The following is a 24,494-nucleotide window of genomic DNA, read 5'->3' on the forward strand; positions in this document are numbered from 1 at the left end:
CATTTAGAAAAGAATGTTTTCAGTATAGTCACAACATTTTGCACTAGAAACTAAATTAAAAGTTAATCAAAGTGTTTAGTATAGAAATTGATTAGCTGTCTACCAATACAAAATAAATATAATGTAATAGGCAAACAGAAACAGAAAGCAAATGGTATGAGATGATGTTTTTAAGGCAAATGTAAATTTATGTTGCATTTGACATTTATATGTCACATTGAATTGATCAATTTTATGTTTTTTCTGTTTATACCAAGTACAAATAGCCCATCTTGATGGCAAAGGCATATATTCAAAATGTTCTTGAGGCATAGGGTTTGGCGAAAAACAAACGGAAATGTAAAGTTGTATTTTATCCCCCCAACAGAACTCCAGATCTTGGCCCCTGGTCTTCTGTGCGTGACTGCATCATGAGACGCCATTAGCACAGCAGCTCATGACGACTTTCCCAGAAAAAGCACACAAAGTCGTGAGATATCAAAGTTTATCAAAATATGACACAAAATGCAATCCATGTACTTTCTGTCCTGAGTGAACTATCCCTTTAACTCTATTTGTACTTAATGCAAATAGCCTCTGCCAAACTATAATAATACAATAACAAGCATAGTTAATTTATTATGCTTTATTTTACACTACAAACTATTTTTTGTCCATTAGTATCCAAACCCCACAGGTGTAGTGATGGATGCAGTTACATACTTGCATTTTCCTTGACTACTAGCTCACTTAATCACTTCAAGTTTCAAGTCATTTTAAGCTTGTTTCAATTCAGCCGTGACCAAAAGTAAATAGGTTTTATTTACTCCAACCATTTACGCTGCACATAAATACTGTATATCTGTTATTGACAGATGTGCAGCGTTGTGGAAACTCTGGCTCGTCTCACATGACTTTCTCCTGTATTTTGCGCCTGGCCTCCTCACATTCACAGCAGGCTTTAGGTGCTCGCTGAAATTCACTCCCGTGTCTTTTTCTTTTGTGTCTGTGAGAGCCATAGGCAAGACCACCTACAGTATTGATCTGAGATCATTAAGTGTTAGTAATAACATTCTATATATATATATATATATACACTCTTGGATTGAACATGGCAGGGGTAGCTGATAATAGGCAGCTCTGACAAATTACTCACATGGCCTCCCACACAAAGCTCTGATACGCCAGAATCCTCCATACTGCCTTAACTAGGTTAAGTTTTCTCTTTATCTTTCACACTATTGCTGATGTGCCACTGATTGTCTTGTCAACTCGCTGTGCTTCTGTAGTATAAGTCCTGGAGAAACGTACAGCGCTTCTGCAGCTACAGAAAACCTTTATGTAATAATCACTGGGGTGCTTTGCATAAATCTCTACACTATGAGAAAGGGGTAATTACTACTATGCAGATACACATACAGTATGTTGGGCAAGGTCTTGTGAAGAGATGCACACCCCCATCTGTATTCTTGTCTTGTCATGTAGACACATTCTTTTTTTTTAATGAGTGGAAGCAAGCAAAGCTCAGATTGCAGACCTACATGTAGAAAAAACTATCTAAGCAAGACTGTAAAACTGATTTATTTGTATTTTATTTTATAGACACTTTACTTTTGATTATTTATTAATTGCAAAATTGTAAAATTAATTGCAATAGCAAAATATGTGATGAATAAATGATGACAAAATAATAATTTTCACTTTTTTTCACAATTTTCAAGATTAAACTTTTTAGCTTTAGATTGTTGGCTATGTTAGTAGTTGTTATTTAGCAGATTTTTAACAAATGCTGAATCTCATTACAGTTTTTTTCAACTGCTTACACACATTGTCAAAACTTTTCACACAAATCCAAGAATTGTACTCACAAAATGCAATACTCCTCCTCAAGTAAAGATTTTGTGTGTAAGCAGTGGAAAAAAATTGTAGAGATGTAATTCATCCTCACCGCCAGGGGTTACATTGTGAATGTGAAACCCTTAAGCAACATTCAACAGGATATACATCAGTACATTTTTCTTTTCTGCAATATAATTAGCAGTCCAGCACATTATAAATACCCTGTCATGGTGAGCATTGATAGATGCTCTCAAACTTCAGCTCGGGCATCTTTGGTCCTCGATGGCGCTCTGCAAAAGATCAAGTGATTTTGATTTCCCCACACTTCTGTGTTTGCCGAGATAAATGCATGCGGTAATAAAATGCTGGGACAGTGCTTCTTTCAGAGGGTGGGGTTAAAGTGCCTTGTGCCACACACTCATTACTGTGTGTGTGTGTGTGTGTGTGTGTGTGTGTGTGTGTGTGTGTGTGTGCACAGAAAGAGGCTAAAACCCCTGCAAGCCAGCCTGCCAGATAATTGCACACTGGCGGCCTAGGCACTTGGTATTCTCAACACACGAGCAGAAAACACACAGCTAAAAAGAACATTCATCACCCTTGGTGCAACATGAAGTCAGACAGTCAGTGAGGCCGCCTGGACCATGCCAAGACTCCAGCCGAAAGGAAACTGTTGTGTTGTGCTATAGTTTATTAGATGCACAGGAGATGCTCATATAAATAATATAGCGAGACAATGCATTGCTTGTGTGCAGAGATGCTCGAGTAGATCGCCTGTCATAGGGTTTAAAGTGCCTTGTGCCACACACTCATTACTGTGTGTGTGTGTGTGTGTGTGTGTGTGTGTGTGTGTGTGTGTGCACAGAAAGAGGCTAAAACCCCTGCAAGCCAGCCTGCCAGATAATTGCACACTGGCGGCCTAGGCACTTGGTATTCTCAACACACGAGCAGAAAACACACAGCTAAAAAGAACATTCATCACCCTTGGTGCAACATGAAGTCAGACAGTCAGTGAGGCCGCCTGGACCATGCCAAGACTCCAGCCGAAAGGAAACTGTTGTGTTGTGCTATAGTTTATTAGATGCACAGGAGATGCTCATATAAATAATATAGCGAGACAATGCATTGCTTGTGTGCAGAGATGCTCGAGTAGATCGCCTGTCATAGGGTTTGCTCTTCTGTTAACAACATCCAAAGAGTTCGAAGGACTAGTTCACGCAAAAATGACAGTTCTGTTCATATTTATTCACTCTTGTGTCATTGCAAAGCTGTATGACTTTCTTTCTTTCGTCGAACACAAAAGGAGGCATTCTGAAGAACAGGAGACAGGAGCTTTCAAGGATGCAAGAGCACAGCTCTGAAAGTATTTTTCTTACATTTCTACATTGACACTCAGATAACCTTGAATTAGAATAGCAGAGAATTAAAATAAGTTATGTTTTCACAAATGATTGAATATTTCATGTGCCATAAACATACAAGACATACAGTGTTTTAGTATTGTCAGACTCTGTGTTTTGTGTATGTGTCATTTTTTTATGATTTTGCATCGAATGATCTTGCCTCCTTATATATAAAGTTTGCAGTGTAGAATGGGCCATCAAATCTCGAAGCATCAGATTTTTTACAGTGTTCGAAATCCGTTCATTTCTGAGTGCTTACAAAGAAAAAAGCATTGATTTTATCCATTGGTTCGCAAAAAGTGGCCCTATGTTAGAAAGCCAGTGGAGATGGTGTAAGTTAGGGAGGATTTGAGGTTAATTGGGACATTTTTTTCACAGTCATCTGTTCCAGTTAACCTGAATTTACCCTATTATTACATTATATTTTTAAGAAAATTGCAACCTTTTTATATATATTGGATTGAGATGCACTGATGAATCATGCGCAATAAGATCAGGAATGTGCATTGAGACAGTAAATGGAGAGAATTTTGATTCATGTTGACTTGCAGAAGTGTATTATTTGCTGAGCACCTTATGCAACACAGTGAGTGTTTGAGCGAGTGAGTGTTCTCCTCCCACCTGATGGTGTATATAATCACAGTTCCCAGAGACGTCACACTGACAGTCAGGCCAGGACTTGCAGACTTGTGTTCACAGTCCCTTCTCCACTCTACAGCCACCAAGTCATTTGAACTATGAGACTCCTTTAAAAATAAATATGTTTGTGTTGTAATTTATAATCAGAATTTCAGAAGTATGCTCTCATCAAGATTATCATTTATAATGAATGAAAATGGTCTCTTCATTTACTTACCCTCATGCCATCCCAGATCTATATAGACTTACTTTCTTCATATGAACACAAAAGAAGATTTTTAGAAAATAATCCATCTCTGAGTCCACATAATGCAAGTTCAAAGTTGATGCTTCAAAAACTCAAAATGATCCCGATGGTAATCCATATGACACCAGCTGATGAATCAATGTCTTCTGAAGTGAAATGATAGATGTGTGTAAGAAAAATACTCATATTTGAAGCTTTTTAAACTATAAGCAGTGTGGTATACTTCTCATGAGTTTCACACAGTACTTGCATTATAATTCACATAATAACATAATATTCAATGGTTTATAGTTAAAAAATTATTAAATTATTAGTATTTTTCTCACACACACTTATTTTTGCTTCATCAGATACTGGGATCGTATGGAAATCACCATGTTTTTTTGTTTTTTTTAATGCATCAACTGGTGTTTTGAAATTAGTATTTTATGAGTCAACTAAAACCACAAAACATCACCGAATTCAAATCCATAGATAATCCATTGTTAATACTCACACATTTTTGTTCTGTTGTTACCTACTGAAAAGCACTTTACCTACCAAGCACATTCCCCATGCACTTTTAAAAGGGATTTTACACCAGAGTAACAGGGTAGGAAACTACATACTCAATTCAGCCACTGAGAACCAGAAAAACATACAGCATAGAGTGATTACCAATTAAAACAATATTCCTCCGAAAACTGAAGAACACCATACATTTTTTTAAAGTTGCATTGCACCCAGGAACAGGGCAAATATGGCAACCTCCATATGTATCATTCACCCCTGTGTTCACATAATTTTGATTCTCTTAACTGTTGTGATCTTCTTATTTCAAATTTGTGAGTTTTACAGTGTATCCACTATGCTATAACATATATAAAGGGACATGAAAATGCACTTCATAATAGGAATGACAGAACATATTAAACACCTTATTACCGTTTCTTATGAGACCATGCGGCATGATGTCTCCTCTGCACACCTTTAACAAGGCATTATTGGAGGTGCAGTCTGTTATTCAGAAGAGATTGATAGCGAGCCAGTGATGAGGTGTTTTCCCAATCCACATATATTGTTTCCTGTCAGTAAGGAAAGGACTTGCGCACAGACAGACTGAAGCCTCTTGGGACTCTCTTATACTAATGACTTCAACTTTGACTCACTTTGTCACTTCATAGCTCAATCAGTGTGTAAACAGTTAGTCAAAGCATGGACTGCTGCCAGTCCTGAGCCAGAGCCGCTGACAGCGGGAAGCTCCGTATATCATGAAAGCTGACTGAGGAGCAGAGAAATGGCACATCCGGGCGAGCTTCAAAATCACTCTCAGCCCACAAGACGTCACAGGCCGCAGCTTACGTTATCACGAGGGCCGAGAGCATCTCACATCTGCCAATGCTGCAAATTTCCATCGCTCACATCTCGATCCACCCTCAGCACTTTGCAGCGTCTCATTCTTCATTTCCCCGTGCCGCCCACATCCAGCCGAATAACCCTCCTCTTCTGTTCGTTCCAGATGAAACCTTCATTCCCTTTGACATATGCATCATGCTAATGTGATTCCAGAAGCATTTGTTGTCTGGAAAGTCATTGCCAATCAACTCAACATAATGGCAGTTTCGTTCGTAAGATTTTGTGCTATTGGTTGTTTCAGTCATCTTGACTAGGCCTTTGGACCACAGCATAAAGAGATGAGTAGGTTACACACTCCATATTGTTGGATCAGTTATTATATTGTTGGAGTTTTCATGTCCTGTGTGAATGTCTCTCTGTTCAGCAGGGCTGATATAATTGATGAAAGACGCTGCCTAAAGCAAGAAACTGCGCAAGTGTCTGCTTGGTTTTGTTATAATGGTTTGTATGTCTCATTTCAGGGTTATGTTCTGGAGAAGTGTTGACCAGACTCTTCAAGGATATCCAATGATCTTAGACTTTGTGCAGACCGTCAGATCTTCTCTGTATTTATAAGTTAGCATAAGGGATGCTCATTACAGTTAATTTTCCTGACCGACAACCGCTGCTCGTTATCCGAATATTAACCATTAACTGATCAAATTAGAAATATAAATTAGTATTAAATAAAAATAGAATGGACAAGCATCTGTGATAATACATTAAAAATACCAACAAATATTTAGTTTTAACGTGCAAACAGCAGGATACAGAGCAACCGCAAAACCTGGATTCACACAAATTATCACGCAACAGCAGCGCTTCTGAGTAAAGAATAAAGAGTAAAAACTGAATAAAATTATATAAATAAAGTAACGTGCCGACACAAGCCCACAAGTAAACAAATACTGTATAGCATTTTTAATTTTATTTTATAATGCAGCAAACTTAAAAATATTTGTGGAGAAAAAAACTTACCAACAAAAAAAAAACATTTTAAACCACTTAACTGATAGTATTAATGGGTTAAAATTCCGAAAGTTTCAATTTTCGCTTACTTTCAAATGAACGCTCAATTTGGGTAACACTTTACAATAATGAACTAACACTTTAATACACTTTAATACATTAGCTAACATTAACTAATGGAACCTTATTGTAAAATGTTACAATTATTTGTTATTAAAACATATACGTTCACAAAAACACTTAAATTAAAGAGAAAAGCAAGCAGGTGCATGATTTGGCATGGCAGCCATAGACTGTATGGCAGCCAATACAAATAATTAATAACCGTTTCCTTACCTAAAGCCTGCGTTTGGACCAGGCTCGGTTGCAGAATCACATCACTTTGTGCTCCTGAAATTAGGCTATTATCTTTTTCTATATAGTGCAGTAGTTAGCTATCTCTGTGTCGTACGTGGTCGCTTGTCAAGCATGAAAAACACACGTTTTATTTAAATTCTGAATATATTTTCGTATACAGCATGGAAAGAGCACTCCCTTTAAATTTATTAAAAACGGTCACTCATTCATTTCGATCTCACAAAGTTCCGTTTTAACCAATGAATGTGACCACACAATGAAACTTTTTTATTTGTAACGAAGTTAACGAGCATGATAGAACTCGACATCGGACAAAAAGCGGTGTGTGCGTGGATTCCAACCTAAACACATCTGATTGGCCATTGCGTTGTAGAGATCAACAAACATGTCTGTGATTGGCTACTTTGCTCCCCTCTGCAAAAATGCATTGTAAAATCATTTGCCGCTTTCCAAAACAGAAGGGCAGATACACTGGATTGTTTGCCAAATCTATTTCGTTATGCTATTATTACGAAGAAAACAGATACTAGACCAGGAGTTATGGGCAGCTTTTCCATCTAAAAGCAATCAGTTAGACTATTTTACACTATGAGTTAGACTATTATACACGCGAAACTAAAGTCCGGCCATCCCCCTCAGTCCAGAGGGGGGCACAGGGATGTCCGTGGGGGGGGGCAAGGCCCTCTGGCGCCGGGCCTGCATTTAGACACGAACCAAGTCTTTATAAATGGATCACTGAATCACTGATTCAAATGATTAATTCAAACATAGATTAATTCAGGAATGAAACACTGCAGTGTTGCTCTGAGACGCACAAATGTTCTGATCCAACTGCTTTCATTAGCCAAACAGAGAAAAACAGACATTGTGTCTAAAATGTAACTCACTCAAGATTAACTTCATGCTTGTTGAGCTGTTGTATAAAAGTAATGTCACATTCGTGATCACACTTAGAGCTGATAGGATTCTTCTTGCAGTGAATGCATTTGGACTCTCAAGACTTTTTTATATTGTTACTTGTGTAACTTTAAATTGTAACAATGTTTCACAATATGATTGTTTTTTTCTGTATTTTTGATCACATAAATGCAGCCTTGATGAGCATAATAGACTTAAAAAAAAAATTAAAATCTTCAAACTTTTAAAACTCCCAAATTTTCAAACAGCAGTATAAAAGTTTGGTGTATTTTATCCATTGTAAATGGACTTACTGGTGAAAGGTGGACATTTAGCAGTGTCTTTTTTTTTTCAACTATTACTTTTACTTAGACCTCAAAACGAATGTCCAGAATTGATCTATTCAAATAAATATTGTATTGAGCATTAATAACAGACCTGTGTGGTTTGCAGACACAGGACAGCCTGACACTTTTTCTTATTGTGCTGGGAAAAATCCTTAAATCCTGTTATATTCATAAAAGAGGCTGCACAACCTCTAATCTCTCTATTCCGCTTGGAAAGATGCTCTGTCAGGGGTCGGTGAATATTCTTATACATCATGTCTGCTGCTTAAAGGAGACAGTGCTGTTCCCAGCCGCTACCAGCAATTTATTTTAAACGCTAAAATCCATTTTGACCCTGAGATGAGCATTTCACGATTGCTTTTTCAATGGCTGTGTATCACCCAGAACCTCTGCAGACATAATAATCTTCCCTCTGGACAGGGATTGCTTTACTCTTTTGGACCCATTGCAGTTGTACTAACAGATGGATCATTTCTTCTCTAGAAAGACATTGTCCATCTGGTTGGGTCCTTTTGTTTTGGTGACCAAGCAAGGTTGAGACAAACACATTTTGTATGCATCCCTTCTCAAAAACACCTGATTCACCTCATCGTGTAGTTAATAGAGGCTCTAAGAACTGAAATGGGTGTCAGACAAGTGAGACATCCAAAAAATGCATGACATATAAAAACATCAGCATGCTCATTTAGCGTAAACTAAAATATGGTGTGTATTTCTTGCCAAGCCTAAAATCCTTCCATTATTCACCATCCGCCCATTATTAAAAATCACATCTTGCAATAACCTTCTCCAGTAAAACGCTAATTAATATGTTGAGTCACTAGCTTTTGTATTGGGAAGCAGCGTCGAGTCTAGGCTTCTGTGAATGGTGCTTTTAAGGATAAATATCACTGTTTTTGTTGCCTCTTCTGTTTCTCAGTGTCACAATACAGCTGTAAGGCTTTGAGCTGAATAAGTTTGCAGTCTGTCGGCTGTGATGAATGAATAATGCACATGTACATAAGGTTAATTAAATAGGAGCCTTTCATTGCTGTAATATAACCTGCATTGAGACGACTGTAGCACACAACCATGATTCGGCGCTCTTAAATCCCAAGTTATATAACCTGCAAGCAAATCAACTAGAAAATGAACCAGGACTGCACAATTAATCAGAAAAAAAATTACAATGAACTAATCATAAAAAATATTCATCATGTGCATCACTCCAGGTTTCTATCTACATCTCCGGTATGAAAAATGCATTTAGTCATTTAGCAGGAGCTTTTACATGAATGAGGAAGATCACAGGTAATCTTTCACACTAGCCAAGACCAAGTGTGCCAGAAACAAGCATCAAGAGTAAGCTAGAGCACAGAAGCTAGATCAGAAGTAAAAGTGAAGGAAAGCAAAATATATATATATATATTTTTTTTTTTTTTTTACAGAAATGTATAAGTCACTTTGGTCTCTCTTTATTAGGTGTCTTTAACTTCCATTTACTTTCATTCATTGCCAGTATGGCAAGCCCTTTTGACTTTTATTCATTCTCAGGATATGAATTCTTGATATCAACAATTCAATTTTTACTAGTTAAAATGTTAATTCTTGATATCAGGAATTAGATTTCTACTAGTAACAATTGCTATTTTTGATATCAGCAACTACATATTCACTAGTAACAATGTTAATTCTTGATATCAACAATTACTTTTCAACTAGTAAAAACTATAATTCTTGATATCTGTAATTGTATTTTCACTAGTTAAATGTCACCATAGGCTGCCATTCAAAATCAATTGTTGATATCAAGAACTGATTTCTTACTAGTTGAAATTCCAATTTCACATATCAGAAATACAATTCTTACTAGTAAAAACCTTTATTCTTTATATCAGTAATGTCGTGGTTGCTAGTACAGAAGTCTATTCTTGATATCAACAATTTAATTGTCACTAGTGACAATTAAATTGTTGATATCAAGAATAGACTTCTGTACTAGCAACCACGACATTACTGATATAAAGAATAAAGGTTTTTACTAGTAAGAATTGTATTTCTGATATGTGAAATTGGAATTTCAACTAGTAAGAAATCAGTTCTTGATATCAACAATTGATTTTGAATGGCAGCCTATGGTGACATTTAACTAGTGAAAATACAATTACAGATATCAAGAATTATAGTTTTTACTAGTTGAAAAGTAATTGTTGATATCAAGAATTAACATTGTTACTAGTGAATATGTAGTTGCTGATATCAAAAATAGCAATTGTTACTAGTAGAAATCTAATTCTTGATATCAAGAATTAGATTTCTACTAGTAACAATTGCTATTTTTGATATCAGCAACTACATATTCACTAGTAACAATGTTAATTCTTGATATCAACAATTACTTTTCAACTAGTAAAAACTATAATTCTTGATATCTGTAATTGTATTTTCACTAGTTAAATGTCACCATAGGCTGCCATTCAAAATCAATTGTTGATATCAAGAACTGATTTCTTACTAGTTGAAATTCCAATTTCACATATCAGAAATACAATTCTTACTAGTAAAAACCTTTATTCTTTATATCAGTAATGTCGTGGTTGCTAGTACAGAAGTCTATTCTTGATATCAACAATTTAATTGTCACTAGTGACAATTAAATTGTTGATATCAAGAATAGACTTCTGTACTAGCAACCACGACATTACTGATATAAAGAATAAAGGTTTTTACTAGTAAGAATTGTATTTCTGATATGTGAAATTGGAATTTCAACTAGTAAGAAATCAGTTCTTGATATCAACAATTGATTTTGAATGGCAGCCTATGGTGACATTTAACTAGTGAAAATACAATTACAGATATCAAGAATTATAGTTTTTACTAGTTGAAAAGTAATTGTTGATATCAAGAATTAACATTTTAACTAGTAAAAATTGAATTGTTGATATCAAGAATTCATATCCTGAGAATGAATAAAAGTCAAAACGGCTTGCCATATTGCCAGACACTTTTATCCAAAGCTATTGCATTCAAGGCTAACATTTGATTAGTTCATGCTTTCCCTGGGAATTGAACCCATGAGCTTGGCATTGCTAGCATTATGCTCAGCTGTTTGAGCTATAGGAATACATTCACTGCTGTGTTTACATGTTGTACTGCAAAACATGGATTGATTAAAGGCCAGGGTCAACAGTGTAATTATAGATGTAATTACAGATGTGAATTGCACATGTAATTGCATGCAGGTAATTTATAAATATTGATGCACAGGTGTGTGTTTTCTATTTCAGAACAAAAGCAAAAAGTACTGTCGCTACTCTAATTCATTTTATGGATGTCACGTCTATCTGTCACTGTTTTGTCACTGTCTTGATTTCCTAATGCATTAAGTCAAGTCAAGTCACCTTTATTTATATAGCGCTTTTAACAATACAGATTGTGACAAAGCAACTGAACAGCATTAATTAGGAAAATAGTGTCAATAATGCAAAATGACAATAGTAAACACTCATTTTTCAGTTAAAGACAGTTCATAACTTAAACAATAAGGTCAATCAATAAACCAAGTTCTTAGCTTATTTTGATGGTGTACATGAAAAATATGGCATACAATAGCAACACGCAGAAAATGTCTTAAAGCAAAAGGATACCGTACATGATTCGAAGTATCATTAATGTCCATAACACAAACAATGCATGATAAGCTATGCATTGAAACATAATATTATGGTTAGGTTACACACTGAAGCTTCAAACTAAAAATGGATCTCTAAAACTACAAAAATGAAGCCAACATGCTTATTGTGGTTTTGTAGGCACTGATGCTTATGATGAGGGCACATGCTTACAATGCATTGCAGAATTTATGGATCTCTTACACAGGCGCATCTGGGCGTGACTCCATGAACTGCAAATATTGACCTGAGGTACTGCTTCACTTTCTTTTGAAGCCATTTTGTCGGCCTTTGCAATCATATTTTGAAATTCACAAACTGAAAGAGAAATGGACACATGCCAGTAGAGCTCTTCTTGAGCTCCCATTGAAAATGTATTCGGAAAGGATAAATAGTAGATAGTGGAAATAATTCAGTTATACAACTTGAAGTGGGACTATTTGTTTCCAAGCACCAGATGGGCTTCAAAATGTTGCTTTTAGACAGCTGAATCATGACCTTTTGTGGTAAGCATGGCCTCATCCGCAGTACCAGTGAGCAGACAGCTCTCAATTGGGTTAAAACGGCATCAGCAGGGGTAAATTATATAGCAGATTAAAGAGAAGTGACTGCAAATGGCCAGTAAACGAAAGCGTACACACAGGACTCTTAACCCTAATGTGCTACATTATTCAAGAATTCATTAATAACTCATGACATTCTGTAGAATACATGTTTTGCGCTAAGCTTGTTACATTCAAAATGCATGGGACTGAACGCTGTAAGAATCACTAAAGCTGCTTTAATTTGCATATTGTCATACCAGATCACATTACATAAAGTCAATATCACTTTTTCTTACTGAAAAATGAAAAGATGGGATGCAATGGCCAAAAATGTGCACACTGACCAATATCGAGTTATTGTGTTAGAAAGATTCTCAATAAATTCTGACCATGCCTTAATTGTTCTTGGTTTAGCTCTGTTAGTCCTTGCTGTTGAACATTCTAACAGCGCGATATTTCTTAATTCTATCAGCCACATTTTGTCAGCCGGGAATGTGGGTTCATGCCAAATTTAAAATATTACCTTCTTGGCTGCAGTTAGTGCAGTGTGAAATATTCTACGCAGGTAAGCGTTCAAATTAAGATCACAAGCATCGTTCAACAAACAAATATTGGGATGTTTAGGAATAACCCTATCACGAAATTCTGTAAGAATTAGAAAAACCACACTGACCAATATTCAAACAATAGTGCAGATAAATGCGACTTGAACACTAACTGGTCAAAATGAAATCAAAATTGCTGCTATTTACTTTCACGTCACTGATTTTATTGTGCAGGATTGATCAGTGCATGTTAATTCAAAGAAAATTAGAACAAACCAAGACATTTAAAAAATAGAAACACAATTATGATGCACTTGTCTACGCATTAGTACGAGTAAGAGATAAGGTTTCTGTCCTTGCTGACAATTGTAATGGCAAAAAAAAAAATGTTTTAAGTCAGATGCAGACATGTACTGCTTTCAAATGACAGAATCCGTCATAGTTTTTTGGCCGTCTGAATGCTAAAAACTTCTCAGCCCAGCAGTGGCGTCTAGACTCTAGGAAGAAGACTACGAGAGCGGTGAAGACGACGCGTGTGGTCTGTGTGAAGGCAGGTTGAGTGCAGGCATCATCTGTTGCGGTCATACACCTCACTTTTCATCAGCTCACGTCTGCTGTATCCATGGCAACACTTCAGCTAGTCATGCCCTTGGGATGCATTTCTTGACAGTATTACTCTGTCTCCATTGCTGAAAAGGTTGGCCTAATGCTGAAGCATTGTTTTGTATGCATGTGTCCTCTCTTCTAGGTCTTTTGTTTTGTGTATCCTCCTCTGATAGGGATTTATTTGATTTAAATCTAACTGATAATGACAGCAGCTCTTACGGGTCGTCTCACTAATGTCATTACAGTATTGTACACCCAAATTAGAACTGATGTTCTCTAAATTACAGTTATTTACCGGAAAACTGTATCAGTCGACTGAAATCTGTCAGTAAGCAAGCGTCTGTACTCTCTAGTAATTGTAATACATTTGGCAACCCATGTTATGTAAATCAGAGATCTGAACAATGACTAAACTTATACCAAAATATCCAATCAAAAGTCTGCATTAGTATTTGTGCTGTTAAAAATACAGGAAGACAAAAAAGGTGCTAGAAATGGTGAAAAACTAAACAGATTTTTAGGAATTTTATGAGAAACACCAGGAGCAAAATGAATACATACGTTCAGTTAAACATGAAGAAACTCATTATGAAAGAGTAACCTTTAAGCAATAACATCTTCCTTTGCCAAGTTTCTAGACCAAATACGATTTTTATGCAAACTGATAAGCACACCAAGCATGAAATACTTTAAATATTAGTACTAAAGCAAGCATCATTATTACTATTGTTCATACTTGAGTGTTAGTGGTTAAGTATTAAACTGAACTCTTGAATCATTGCTGGGACTGTGGTGGTGATGCTGGCCTGAGGATGCTGCAGTGTGCTTCTCCATCATCATACTGGCCAGAGGTTTGCACAGGCATTCGCATGTATCATGGCATTCACCTGATGGAAAATAAACCCTCGTGACACATTGCCGTCCCGAGTGCAGCTCCCCTCCAGCGTATGAGTCATCGTGCTGGGTGTTGTTAAGGTTACCGCTGCCTCAAATACAGATTTCCACAGCTGCCTAAAGTGTTTTAAGCATACAGCAGGAAGAAAGTGCTAGAACGAGTCTGGGGTGAATAAACAAGCTGCTGTAGCCATGACCTTCAGAAACTGCCGGGAGGAACTTGATGACTGAAGATTGTCACTTTGTTGTGACACGTTCACAGCCACGTCGGCCTCTGCTCTACAATATTACCATGCCTAATAAGACCTCTCCATTTGTCTTTTCTTTCTCACTTTGTCTCTTTCTTTCTTACACTTGGCAAATCCGGTCGCCGTGATTTTGCTAAGTAAGACATGTTCCTGGATCAATATCTTTTGTTGATCCTGGATCAACATAACTATCCAAAAATATAGACTTAACCCAATTCCCAGCCCTAGACCTAACCCTACGCATAATTTATTCCTAAAAACAGTTTGACATGATAGCTGAACAAGGGTGTAGAAGCACCTAACCCTGATTGTAAGCCTAAAACAGATATTTCCTGAAAAGTTATCCCTCAATTCTGATTGGTTGATAGGAATGTTGTTCCAGGATCAACAAGGATGTTGATCCAGGAACATGTTGTACTTGGTGAAATCACGGTCACCTAGCAAATCCACTGCACAGAGTAAAAAAGAGTCTTGGTTGAAATCTATTATTTCACCCTCCATCAACATGACCATGTGTGATTCACACTGGTTCTAAGAGTTTTAAGTGCTTTTGGCATAATGCTTCTTAGAATATTCCACAAGGGCTCTGTTTACCATTCAAGTCTTTTATATATGGCATGGCTTTAAGAAAAAGAAACTAGTGATGTACAATATGTTATTATTTATTATTAAATTAGTTATTAAAGAAGTCAATTAAATTTGCAGTATGAATTGATGTAAACTCTGGAAATTACATATCATAGACATATGGAATATATCCCTACAACTAAACCTAACCTTAACCATGAGTAATCCCTAAAATCAGAGGAAATTATAGATTAATGACACCGATGTACAAGCACCAAACACTGATTGTAAGTCTAAACTTCACAAAAACTATAAACTGGTTCTTCAAATCTGATTGGTTAATCACAATGTTGTTCCAGGGTCAACAAAGATGTTGATCAGGAACATGTCGCACTTGGTAAAATCAGGTTCTGCAGCGGTTTAACATCTGGTCAGGGATGGCCTTCCTGTGCAGCAGATAAGGAGGACTTAATCACCGTCCCTTCGGGGTGAATATGTGCCATCGGTGAGGCAGAAGACCTCAACATTTCTGGGGGGAAGGAGTTGTTGTTTTGCAGTATGGAACTTATCAACTTATGTTCTGGTTCCATATTCACTATTGCACCAATCTCATTGGCCACTGGCATCTCTGAATAACCCTACTCCATTAGACCCGCAATGGTGGTGAAGTCAAAAGTAGCATGATTAGTGACACATGCTGAGATGGCTGCTTCCAGGACCTTGAGATCTCCTAACGGAGTTATTGAAAGTACGGCGATGGCCTGCAAAGTCTACACTCTGAGCTATACAGTGGGGGTACTTTTTTCCCCACTGTACTATGGGCCAGTCCAGCTTCTCAACATTATGAGAAACAACATTCAGCCGTTCAGTATGAGGCTGTGTCTCCTGTCCGCTCCTCAAGAGTATGATGCGCTCTGGACTCTGGCATAAACTCTCCCGTGTGAATTCACCCTGAGAAATGAAGTGCATGCGGTCCAGTGAAAGAGAGAGGGAGAGAAAGGGAAAAGTCTGTCTGCTCCCTTTTCTTAGCCTCCAGCTCAACATTGGATCCCCAGGACCCTACTTCATGTGTCGCTTTGGCTACTGCAGAACCATAGCAATTTACCTCCTTCCACTGAAAAGAAGCAAGCCGAGGGCTTTCATCCTGAAATTATCAGAGTGCATGCAGTTGGAGGTGCCATCATGCTGCACACCCAAACACTTAACACACCTCTCATGCGAGTCCTCACTCATAAAAATGAGAAGATGGCTGCAAACACTTCCTGAATGATGTAGTTCAGGAAGTGTTTGCTGAGGATTTGCTGAGGAAATACAAGTGTTTGCTGAGGAAATTCCCCCTGAGGAAATACAATGTCTACTTCATGATGGTCACTGAAACATGATAGCAGGCTTGATAAACTGCTTCTTGAAGAAATCTGAAAATTGAAAGCATCCTTTTGAGGCACTGGTGTCTCAGAGGACAGCATTAGAACCATCATCCAGTGGATTGCCATGCTTTTAGTCAAGATTCAGAAAATGTTCATTCCTGGAGGTTGTTCCCATAGCATCAGCTACAGATGCAGTATGGAGTTCACGTATGACAGGGAGCATACTCTTACTTAAGCTCAAAATATTCTTCCCAGTCTAACAAGCACTCATTCTGACATCAGAAACCTAGTGATGAAGACTGGACCAGAATTTGTCAAAATTGTAGGGAAATGTCAAGAAATCTTGGAGTACAACTTATTCAATTTTTAAATATTAAATCACTTTTATTGGACTACCAGCAGCTGAATGTTGGCAATGTGAGAAAGAAAATCTGAATTTTGGTCTATGGTTCATGATTATATTGAATAAGTATCAGTATGCTGCTTTTCATTTTGCCCAAGTATTTATGTCCTAGGGGAACCATATTTTTCACTTAGCGAATGGATCCAAATATGCAGGAAGATAAATTATTATTATGATAGACTGGCGGTCAGTGGGGGTGCCATCGAGAAAGGATAATAGAAATAGGGAAAGTGGCAGAATATGAAAAAAAAAAGTCTTACAGCTAACTAACTAACATGGACTTTTATAGGAAAAGGTGAGACTAATATTTTACGTGTATTGAGGATAACCTGGTGGTGAGATGCAATATAAGAATGAATTTTAAAAAAAAAAATACAAACGGACTGTATTTTATCTTATTTTTTTATTCGATTTGTTCTAGCAATCTAAGCCTAATTGTGACTGACGTATGAAGTATTGGTCATCTAGTGGTAGGGGTTTGACCTCCATTTTACAAAACAGTACACTCCAATTTAAAATTAAGTGTACTATTTTGCCTACTGAAGGAAAATAAAAAATGTAAATCATAAAAAAGTGTTTAAAAAAAGGCGATTTAAATATGCATGATTTGACCTCTTATAAATTCTCCTCTTCTCTCATCTTTGTCCACCCAGGTGAATGTGTAGGAAACAGAGCCAGCCTTCTGAAGCGGTTCACGAGGTCCGGTTCTGTCCTTTCAGGGGATGGCCCGGGTCCAGGATGGGCACACAGAGGAATATGACAGGTGCAGTCATTAATAATCCTCATACGTCAAAATGAGAACAGTGGGAAACATAAAAGAGGCATTACCTTATCTTTCCACATGTACAAAGTAAATCACTTCATCTATACAACACTGAATCAAAAAAATGGCACAATGCATTGATGTTTTTTATTAATGGCCAGCTGTTATATGAGACACAGAGAAAAATGTCTGCGTGAATGTAATTGCTAGTCCATATTAGATGCTGGAAACTAGTGTTGGGCGATATGGTCCATAGTCATATCGTCTAATCGTCAAGATCGCTGATACACAATATTATCATGCTAATTTATTTAATTATTTACTTAGTTTCATAGCCGTGAACATAGAGTGAACTCGAGGGTAAGACTAAAAGCAGCCTAATTATTAACTACACATTATATCTTTTTGGTTAAGTATGGATGTCATAAAATATATTGAATTTGTATTTAACATGATAACAATTGAATAAAAACGAATTAAGTTACTAATTATAATGCTTACATTTCCTCAGTTAGTCAAACAGCAGCTACAGAAAACGAGCAAAGAACATTTACATTACCAAAGAACATCATCACTGTCTTCAGTCTAGCGCGAGTTTATGCACTTCTGTTATAATCAGCGAAGCTGTCTACACTGTATGATGAATAAATCTCTTACATTGCATGCACGTCTGCACGTTTATGGTGAGAGAATTCACAAGAGAGCGGAATTCAGTCAGCGAGCACGTACACTGAACAACAAAACTCATCTGAACGCCTCTGCATTCATAAACTCAACAGACTTGTGTGTGACTGGTTAACGCACAACACTATAAAAACTTGTAAAAAGAAATATGATGACAAGTATGATGATAACAAATAAGCCCTAATATTAATTAGATAATAATACTAGCCTGATAATAATAATAATAATAATAATAATTGTCTTAATATCATCAAAGGCATCAGCCACAGGTATCGATACACAATACTACCGTCTATCGGCACAACCCTATTGGAAACCTAATACTGCGATTGTTATGCAAATCATGGACAATAAAAATCATGTTTACTTGAAATATGTATTTATGAATTGTGTCGCCCTAGAAATGGGGTTTAATTTTACGGACACTCAAGAACTGTGTTGTCTTATTTGGTAGCTCTGTGATGTTAGAGGACAGTCAGGATGGTATGGACAGTGGTAGCCTGACTCCTGGCTCAGCTCGACAGGTCTGCATCCAACGCCATCCAAGCCACGGCTTCGGGTTCATTGCCGGCAGCGAACGGCCTGTCGTTGTACGCTCTGTCTCTGCGGGTAAGACATGTGTCTCTGTCTGGAGCTATGGGACAGGGGTCTGTTGTCCCCTGGCTCTGGTGTGCCAGGCTTTTGAGTTCTTCAGATTTGAGATGAGTCTAATCAAATGGGAATTCAGATACTCGAGGTGTACGATTAAGTTGCTATCCGATGCCTTGATAAGATAAGTGTGAAAATCCACTGTAGGATTGGTTATTATAACTGCCTTAGGAAACAAGTGTGACTTAGTGATCTATATCAGCATATATAAGAAGACAACAATGTCAGGGGCTTTAACTAATCAAGTCTATAAAGAGCAAGATGAGTTTACAGACTCCTCCTTTACAGACGGACCCTCAAACGGCAAGCTTTACCCCGGAGATCAGATCCTAGCCATCAACCAGGAACTCGTGAGCGACGTGCCCCGGGAGAAAGTCATAGACCTTGTAAGGTAACACCCTTTACTGTCACCAGAGGGAAGGGCCTTGTCTGGACGCATGACTGTGCTTTATGTATTTCTATTCCATGTGTCTCCATCAGATAAGAGAATTCATTTCAGATAAGACACTCTTTTCACATTCTGCAGCTCACTTGCCAAAATGTCTTTTTCTTCTGCAGGCGGTGCAAGGACTCGATTGTTCTCACTGTGCTGCAACCACAACAGGTAGTTAAGGACATTATGTCTTCTCCGATCCGAATGGCATTAAATCAGTCCCTTTCAGTGATGCAGTCAAACTACTATGCCAATTTCAATCAATTCTGTACATTTTTACTGGAATTTGACATTCAGGTTCAGCTTTGTGTACAAAAACACTTTTGCTTTCTGCTAATCTTACATTACTACTATACATACATAATTACATAATTAGTATATTGAGACTAAAGCTCAGTAGGGAAAATGTCATGGGAATGATTTGTGTCAATGTTCCGCAGAGCTCAATGGAGCATTAACCCTACATTACATTGCAAGCAGGTTAAGCTGTAACAGCGCTCAAAAGTTTAAACTATTTCAACTTTGACCTCGGTTGCTACTGAGCTTGCAGAGTACAATCAATCGCCCAGCTGTTGTCAGAAGAAAGACTGATCCTCTTTATATACAACTCCAGCTGTACTTCCATTCTAAGTCATATCATGATATTCAGAGAACAGTGCTGGGTAGATTACTTACAAATTGTAGTCCGTTACTGATTACAGTAAAATGATGATGAAATTTGTAGTTAGTAACATACTCTATGTTACTCATTTTAGGTAATGTATTCTTATTACTTTTTATGTTACTTTCAGATTACTTTTTTTTTATCTAACTTGTTATAAACTTACCATTACATGTACCATATTGATATAAAAAAACGCAAATTAATCAATGATAAAATTGCCCTTTTGGGTGCTATTCTAATACTTGTCGGGGTCAAAGCAACACAAAATGTTTTTGTTGCCTTGAAGGCGGAATGTAAGTCATGTGAACAGGGCTTCGGCAGTCTAACTGAACTAGCATAATGTATTCACCGATTTCAAATCTACACTGCTAAAAATAATTATTTTAATCCATATATTTGTCTTGTTTTCCAATAAAAATATATAAATGTCCATAAAAAAGATACTTTTACTTGAGAAGCAAAACTGCATTAGATATTAAGCATTGTTTGCAGAGAATATTTAAGACCAGATTAATGGTTTTAAAGGGTTTTTACCTGTTATTGTTTGTGATGGATTCAAATTGCTAACATTTTTTCTCCTATGATGCAAGCGCAGCAAATATGTGACCCTGGAGCACAAAACCAGTCATAAGTCGCTGGGGCAAAAGTGCCTTCAAGGTCTCTCGCCCACTTCAAGGTGCACTAAGTCATTTTTACCCACTTTTTCGAAGTTGTAAGAAAACAAATATTTGACAAATATTAAAGAAAATTATAGTTACATCAGTGAAATAGAAACTGGCAAATATCATTCACCTTATGTCAGTACCTTTCTACTACAAAATAACATAATCATGGATGACAATTGTCCATCTAAATAGGATATTTCTTAAATCCAATATCAAAACTTTGCTTTAACCCTTTACTACATCCTTCGTAGCAGGTGTCAGGATAGCATCCAAAGTCATTGTCATTTGTTGTTCAGAAATATTTATATTTAAATTTATTCATGTCTGAAAGGTCTGAATAGTTGTTCCACCACAGAAAGGACAAGTGTGATATGGACCTTTTTGTGTTCTGTATCATCGGCTAACAGAGCGTTGCAGTAGTCCAGTCTTGAGGTAGTCTAGATAAAATGCAATGAAATTCTCTTCAAGATGTAAATGAAAGGCAAGATCAGTAATTCAGGATAATTCATGTATACAGCAAACACACACGTGCATACAGTGGGTACGGAAAGTATTCAGACCCCCTTAAAATTTTCACTCTTTGTTATTTTGCAGCCATTTGCTAAAATCATTTGGTAATTTTTTTCCTCATTAATGTACACACATCACCCCATATTGACAGTACCTAGAATAGAACCTTATGGGACCCCTGTAAAGCAGTCAAGGTGAGGAGATTTGGTGCTGTTGGTGCACATGCATCACTTTCTATTGAAAAGATGTGGTCATCTAAAGAATTCTAAGAATATTACAAAATTTGTTTTGTAAAAGATTCTTTCAGAACTATTTGTAGACAATACGCTACACATTTTTGAACAAGAGGTTATTCTTACTACGTTCTCATTACTCAAGTATTACCTACAGTAGTCACTGTGCAACAACTAATAGTGATCTGGGCAATTATATTAAAATTAATATAAAAAAAAATAATGGTCCAGAGCACTAGTAGATCTAGGTAACACAACTAAGTAGTGATGCATTTAATGACCATGTTCCGAAGTGGGGGAAAAGGACAATTGTCCATGTCTCAGACACGTTAATGTTGTAATTAATTAACTGGCAGTTCTTTATAATTGCTCATAGTTAGTAGTTCTTAATGATGCTACTCTCATTCAATAATTATTGATTACCTAATAATTGCCCTGAATTCACCAGTACTTACTGATTAGGTAATCTTGTTCCAGTATTAGTTGATAGTATAGCTGACATGTTATTGTAGTGCTATTCATGTGTCCTGAATAGTTACTTGGAAAAGTCATTAGCCAACATTATATTTTTCTTTCTGAGAGCAAAAGTGATTAAAAGGGCAATCACTTTCTTTTGTACAGCTGATCTTACGTTATGTCAGAACAAAGCGTGAATTCCAAGAGCTATGATCAACTGAAAGAAATGCAATAGTTTTTATTCAGCTTTCAAAGGCGTTGTAATTTTTGAACGTGTAGATGAGTTGAGGTTTGATGGTTTCAGACCATTAAAAAACCTAGTGAGCTTTTTTCCTCTCCTACATTTCGCAGCATTGTTGACATTTCTCACAATCCCTCCTGAGCTGATATCTTCAGCCTTTGGTCAGTATCACTAAACAGATTATCCCAATCCTGGTGACAGAACACGTTGCAGTAATCCGTCTATCTCCCATAGCTGGAGTTACTGTCATCAAACACTAAGAATATAATGCATCACAGCAGCCAGCTCACATTGGTGCTTTAGCACAGTGTTTAAGTACAGTATTTGCTTTGGTCACATGGAAACCTCATTAAATATTTGGCGTCCATTTCCCGAAGCAAAGCCACAAGTCAGTAAAAAGCCTAATTTGTCTCCAGAGCAGGGTCCAGTGACTGAGTGTTGATTTCAGTGCTCCATCACTGATGGAAATGTCAAGCCTGTCCTCCTGTAGTTCACACACTGCTGATGCTGTTGCTTTCCACTACATTTACTTTGCACTGTAATATCTGAGATATAGTAATACAGCAGAATTCATGCTTTAGGAGCTAAAAACACCAACCATCAGAAGAGTTGTTACAGAATACTAGACCTTGTTCTCCTTTTCCCATTCGCCCCAGGATGTGATATCGTCGCTGCAGGATCGCCTCTCTCTGCGCTACATCGAGCATTTTGCTTTAGTGCTGGAGTCCGGTGGACTGGCCCAGAATCAGAGGCTGCATCTGCTCCAGGAAAACCAGCCACTGTCTCATGTGAGTAAATGCCACCCAAAAACCACCGACTGATGCATTACCTTCACTCTGTTCAAGAGCTTTAAAAGCAGCCTTAAATGTGGAGAACAAGGTACTTTACACCAGTTTTCTATGGCGTGTTGCAACAAACAATTTAAAAAAAAAAAACCTTAGTGGTTTGTAGGGCGTCTGTCATTGGACAAATATATACTGCAGAAGTACGGTGGTGGCCAAAATTGTGACCCCCAACAGATCTGAAAATAATTACCTTTTTTGCCTCCAAAACATGATTGAATTTCATAATGTTCATGAAACATGCAAAAAAAAAAAAACCTTAGTGGTTTGTAGGGCGTCTGTCATTGGACAAATATATACTGCAGAAGTACGGTGGTGGCCAAAATTGTGACCCCCGACAGATCTGAAAATAATTACCTTTTTTGCCTCCAAAACATGATTGAATTTCATAATGTTCATGAAACATGCAGATGGTTGCTTTGAGCACAACAAATATCAGATGAAGTGAGTCGTACTGTTTTTAACTTTAATATTTGGTATGTCCAACTTTTGCAGAAATTACAGCAGCACATCTCTCTGGCACAGTGTCAATATATATCCTGAGAACTTCAACACTAATGTTATCCCATGCCTTCTGCAACTCAAGCCAAAGGCTTTCCTTTGAATGTACAATAGATCTGTCCAGTTTATTTTCCAACTCGCCCCTAATTTGCTCGATGGGGTTGAGGTCCGGACTTTGAGGGGGCCAGTCAATCATTTTTAGTGTTCCAGCAGATTCCTTCCATTGCAGGTAGTTCCGGCAATTTTTTGTTTTATGGGTATTGTAATGGCCAATTCAACAAAAAACAATTGAAACCTCTTAAATATGCCAAGTGTTCTAACAATTTTGGCCACCATTGTACATAAGCATTTTATTGTAGTAGTATTAGCATTTGAATTTGATTTAATAGTACTTATGTCTAATGTTATCCAGCATGATTTAAAAATATTCCAAAAACTTCTTGAGCTCCAATAGAACATCTGACCATCTGGACAAAGCAGTTCAAAAGCCCAGTCAATAATTCAGACCATTTATTTGATTAGTGGCAGAAATTACATTTTCAATTATATTGAATTATTTAATCTCCTAAAATGTTCTGTGGTTTAAACTAGATTTTGATTCATAGATTTTCTACTCGGCGTGCTCTCAAGACGCATAGACGCCATTGTATATGAATATACAGTAATAGAACCTTTAATAAGAACCTGAGTTACAGGATAATGCAATTAATTTGTTATGGCTGCTAGTAGCACATCACCTTTCTATCACAAGGAATGCAATGTGACAATTTAGTGCTGGAGTATTTGTTACGGTTTTATTTCAAAAGTGTATTTTATTCTGTATTTTCAGGTAGTTCACAGGACCTACTTCCAGGGAATGAAGTGTCTTTTCCGAATTTGCTTCTTCCCAAAAGACCCTGCCGACTTATTGAGGAGAGACCCCGCTGCATTTGAGTACCTCTACATACAGGTGGATTAGTCATGAATATTCACATAATA

General features: G+C 37.1%; 1 protein-coding gene across 1 annotated transcript in view; it reads left to right on the plus strand.

The window, feature by feature from the left end:
* LOC107565139 (FERM and PDZ domain-containing protein 3-like) overlaps positions 1-24,494 on the plus strand; it is a 158,994-nt gene that overhangs the window by 126,652 nt on the left and 7,848 nt on the right. The window contains exons 4-9 of the mRNA XM_016250351.1: positions 17,530-17,639; positions 18,778-18,932; positions 19,260-19,362; positions 19,530-19,701; positions 22,830-22,961; positions 24,346-24,465. Of these exons, the coding sequence (XP_016105837.1) occupies positions 17,599-17,639; positions 18,778-18,932; positions 19,260-19,362; positions 19,530-19,701; positions 22,830-22,961; positions 24,346-24,465 (723 nt within the window). The 5' untranslated portion in view covers positions 17,530-17,598. The remainder of the gene's footprint in view (positions 1-17,529; positions 17,640-18,777; positions 18,933-19,259; positions 19,363-19,529; positions 19,702-22,829; positions 22,962-24,345; positions 24,466-24,494) is intronic.

This window comes from Sinocyclocheilus grahami, unplaced genomic scaffold (genome assembly GCF_001515645.1).
Source record: "Sinocyclocheilus grahami isolate Dianchi unplaced genomic scaffold, SAMN03320097.WGS_v1.1 scaffold983.1, whole genome shotgun sequence".
In the NCBI taxonomy this organism is placed as follows: Eukaryota; Metazoa; Chordata; class Actinopteri; order Cypriniformes; family Cyprinidae; genus Sinocyclocheilus; species Sinocyclocheilus grahami.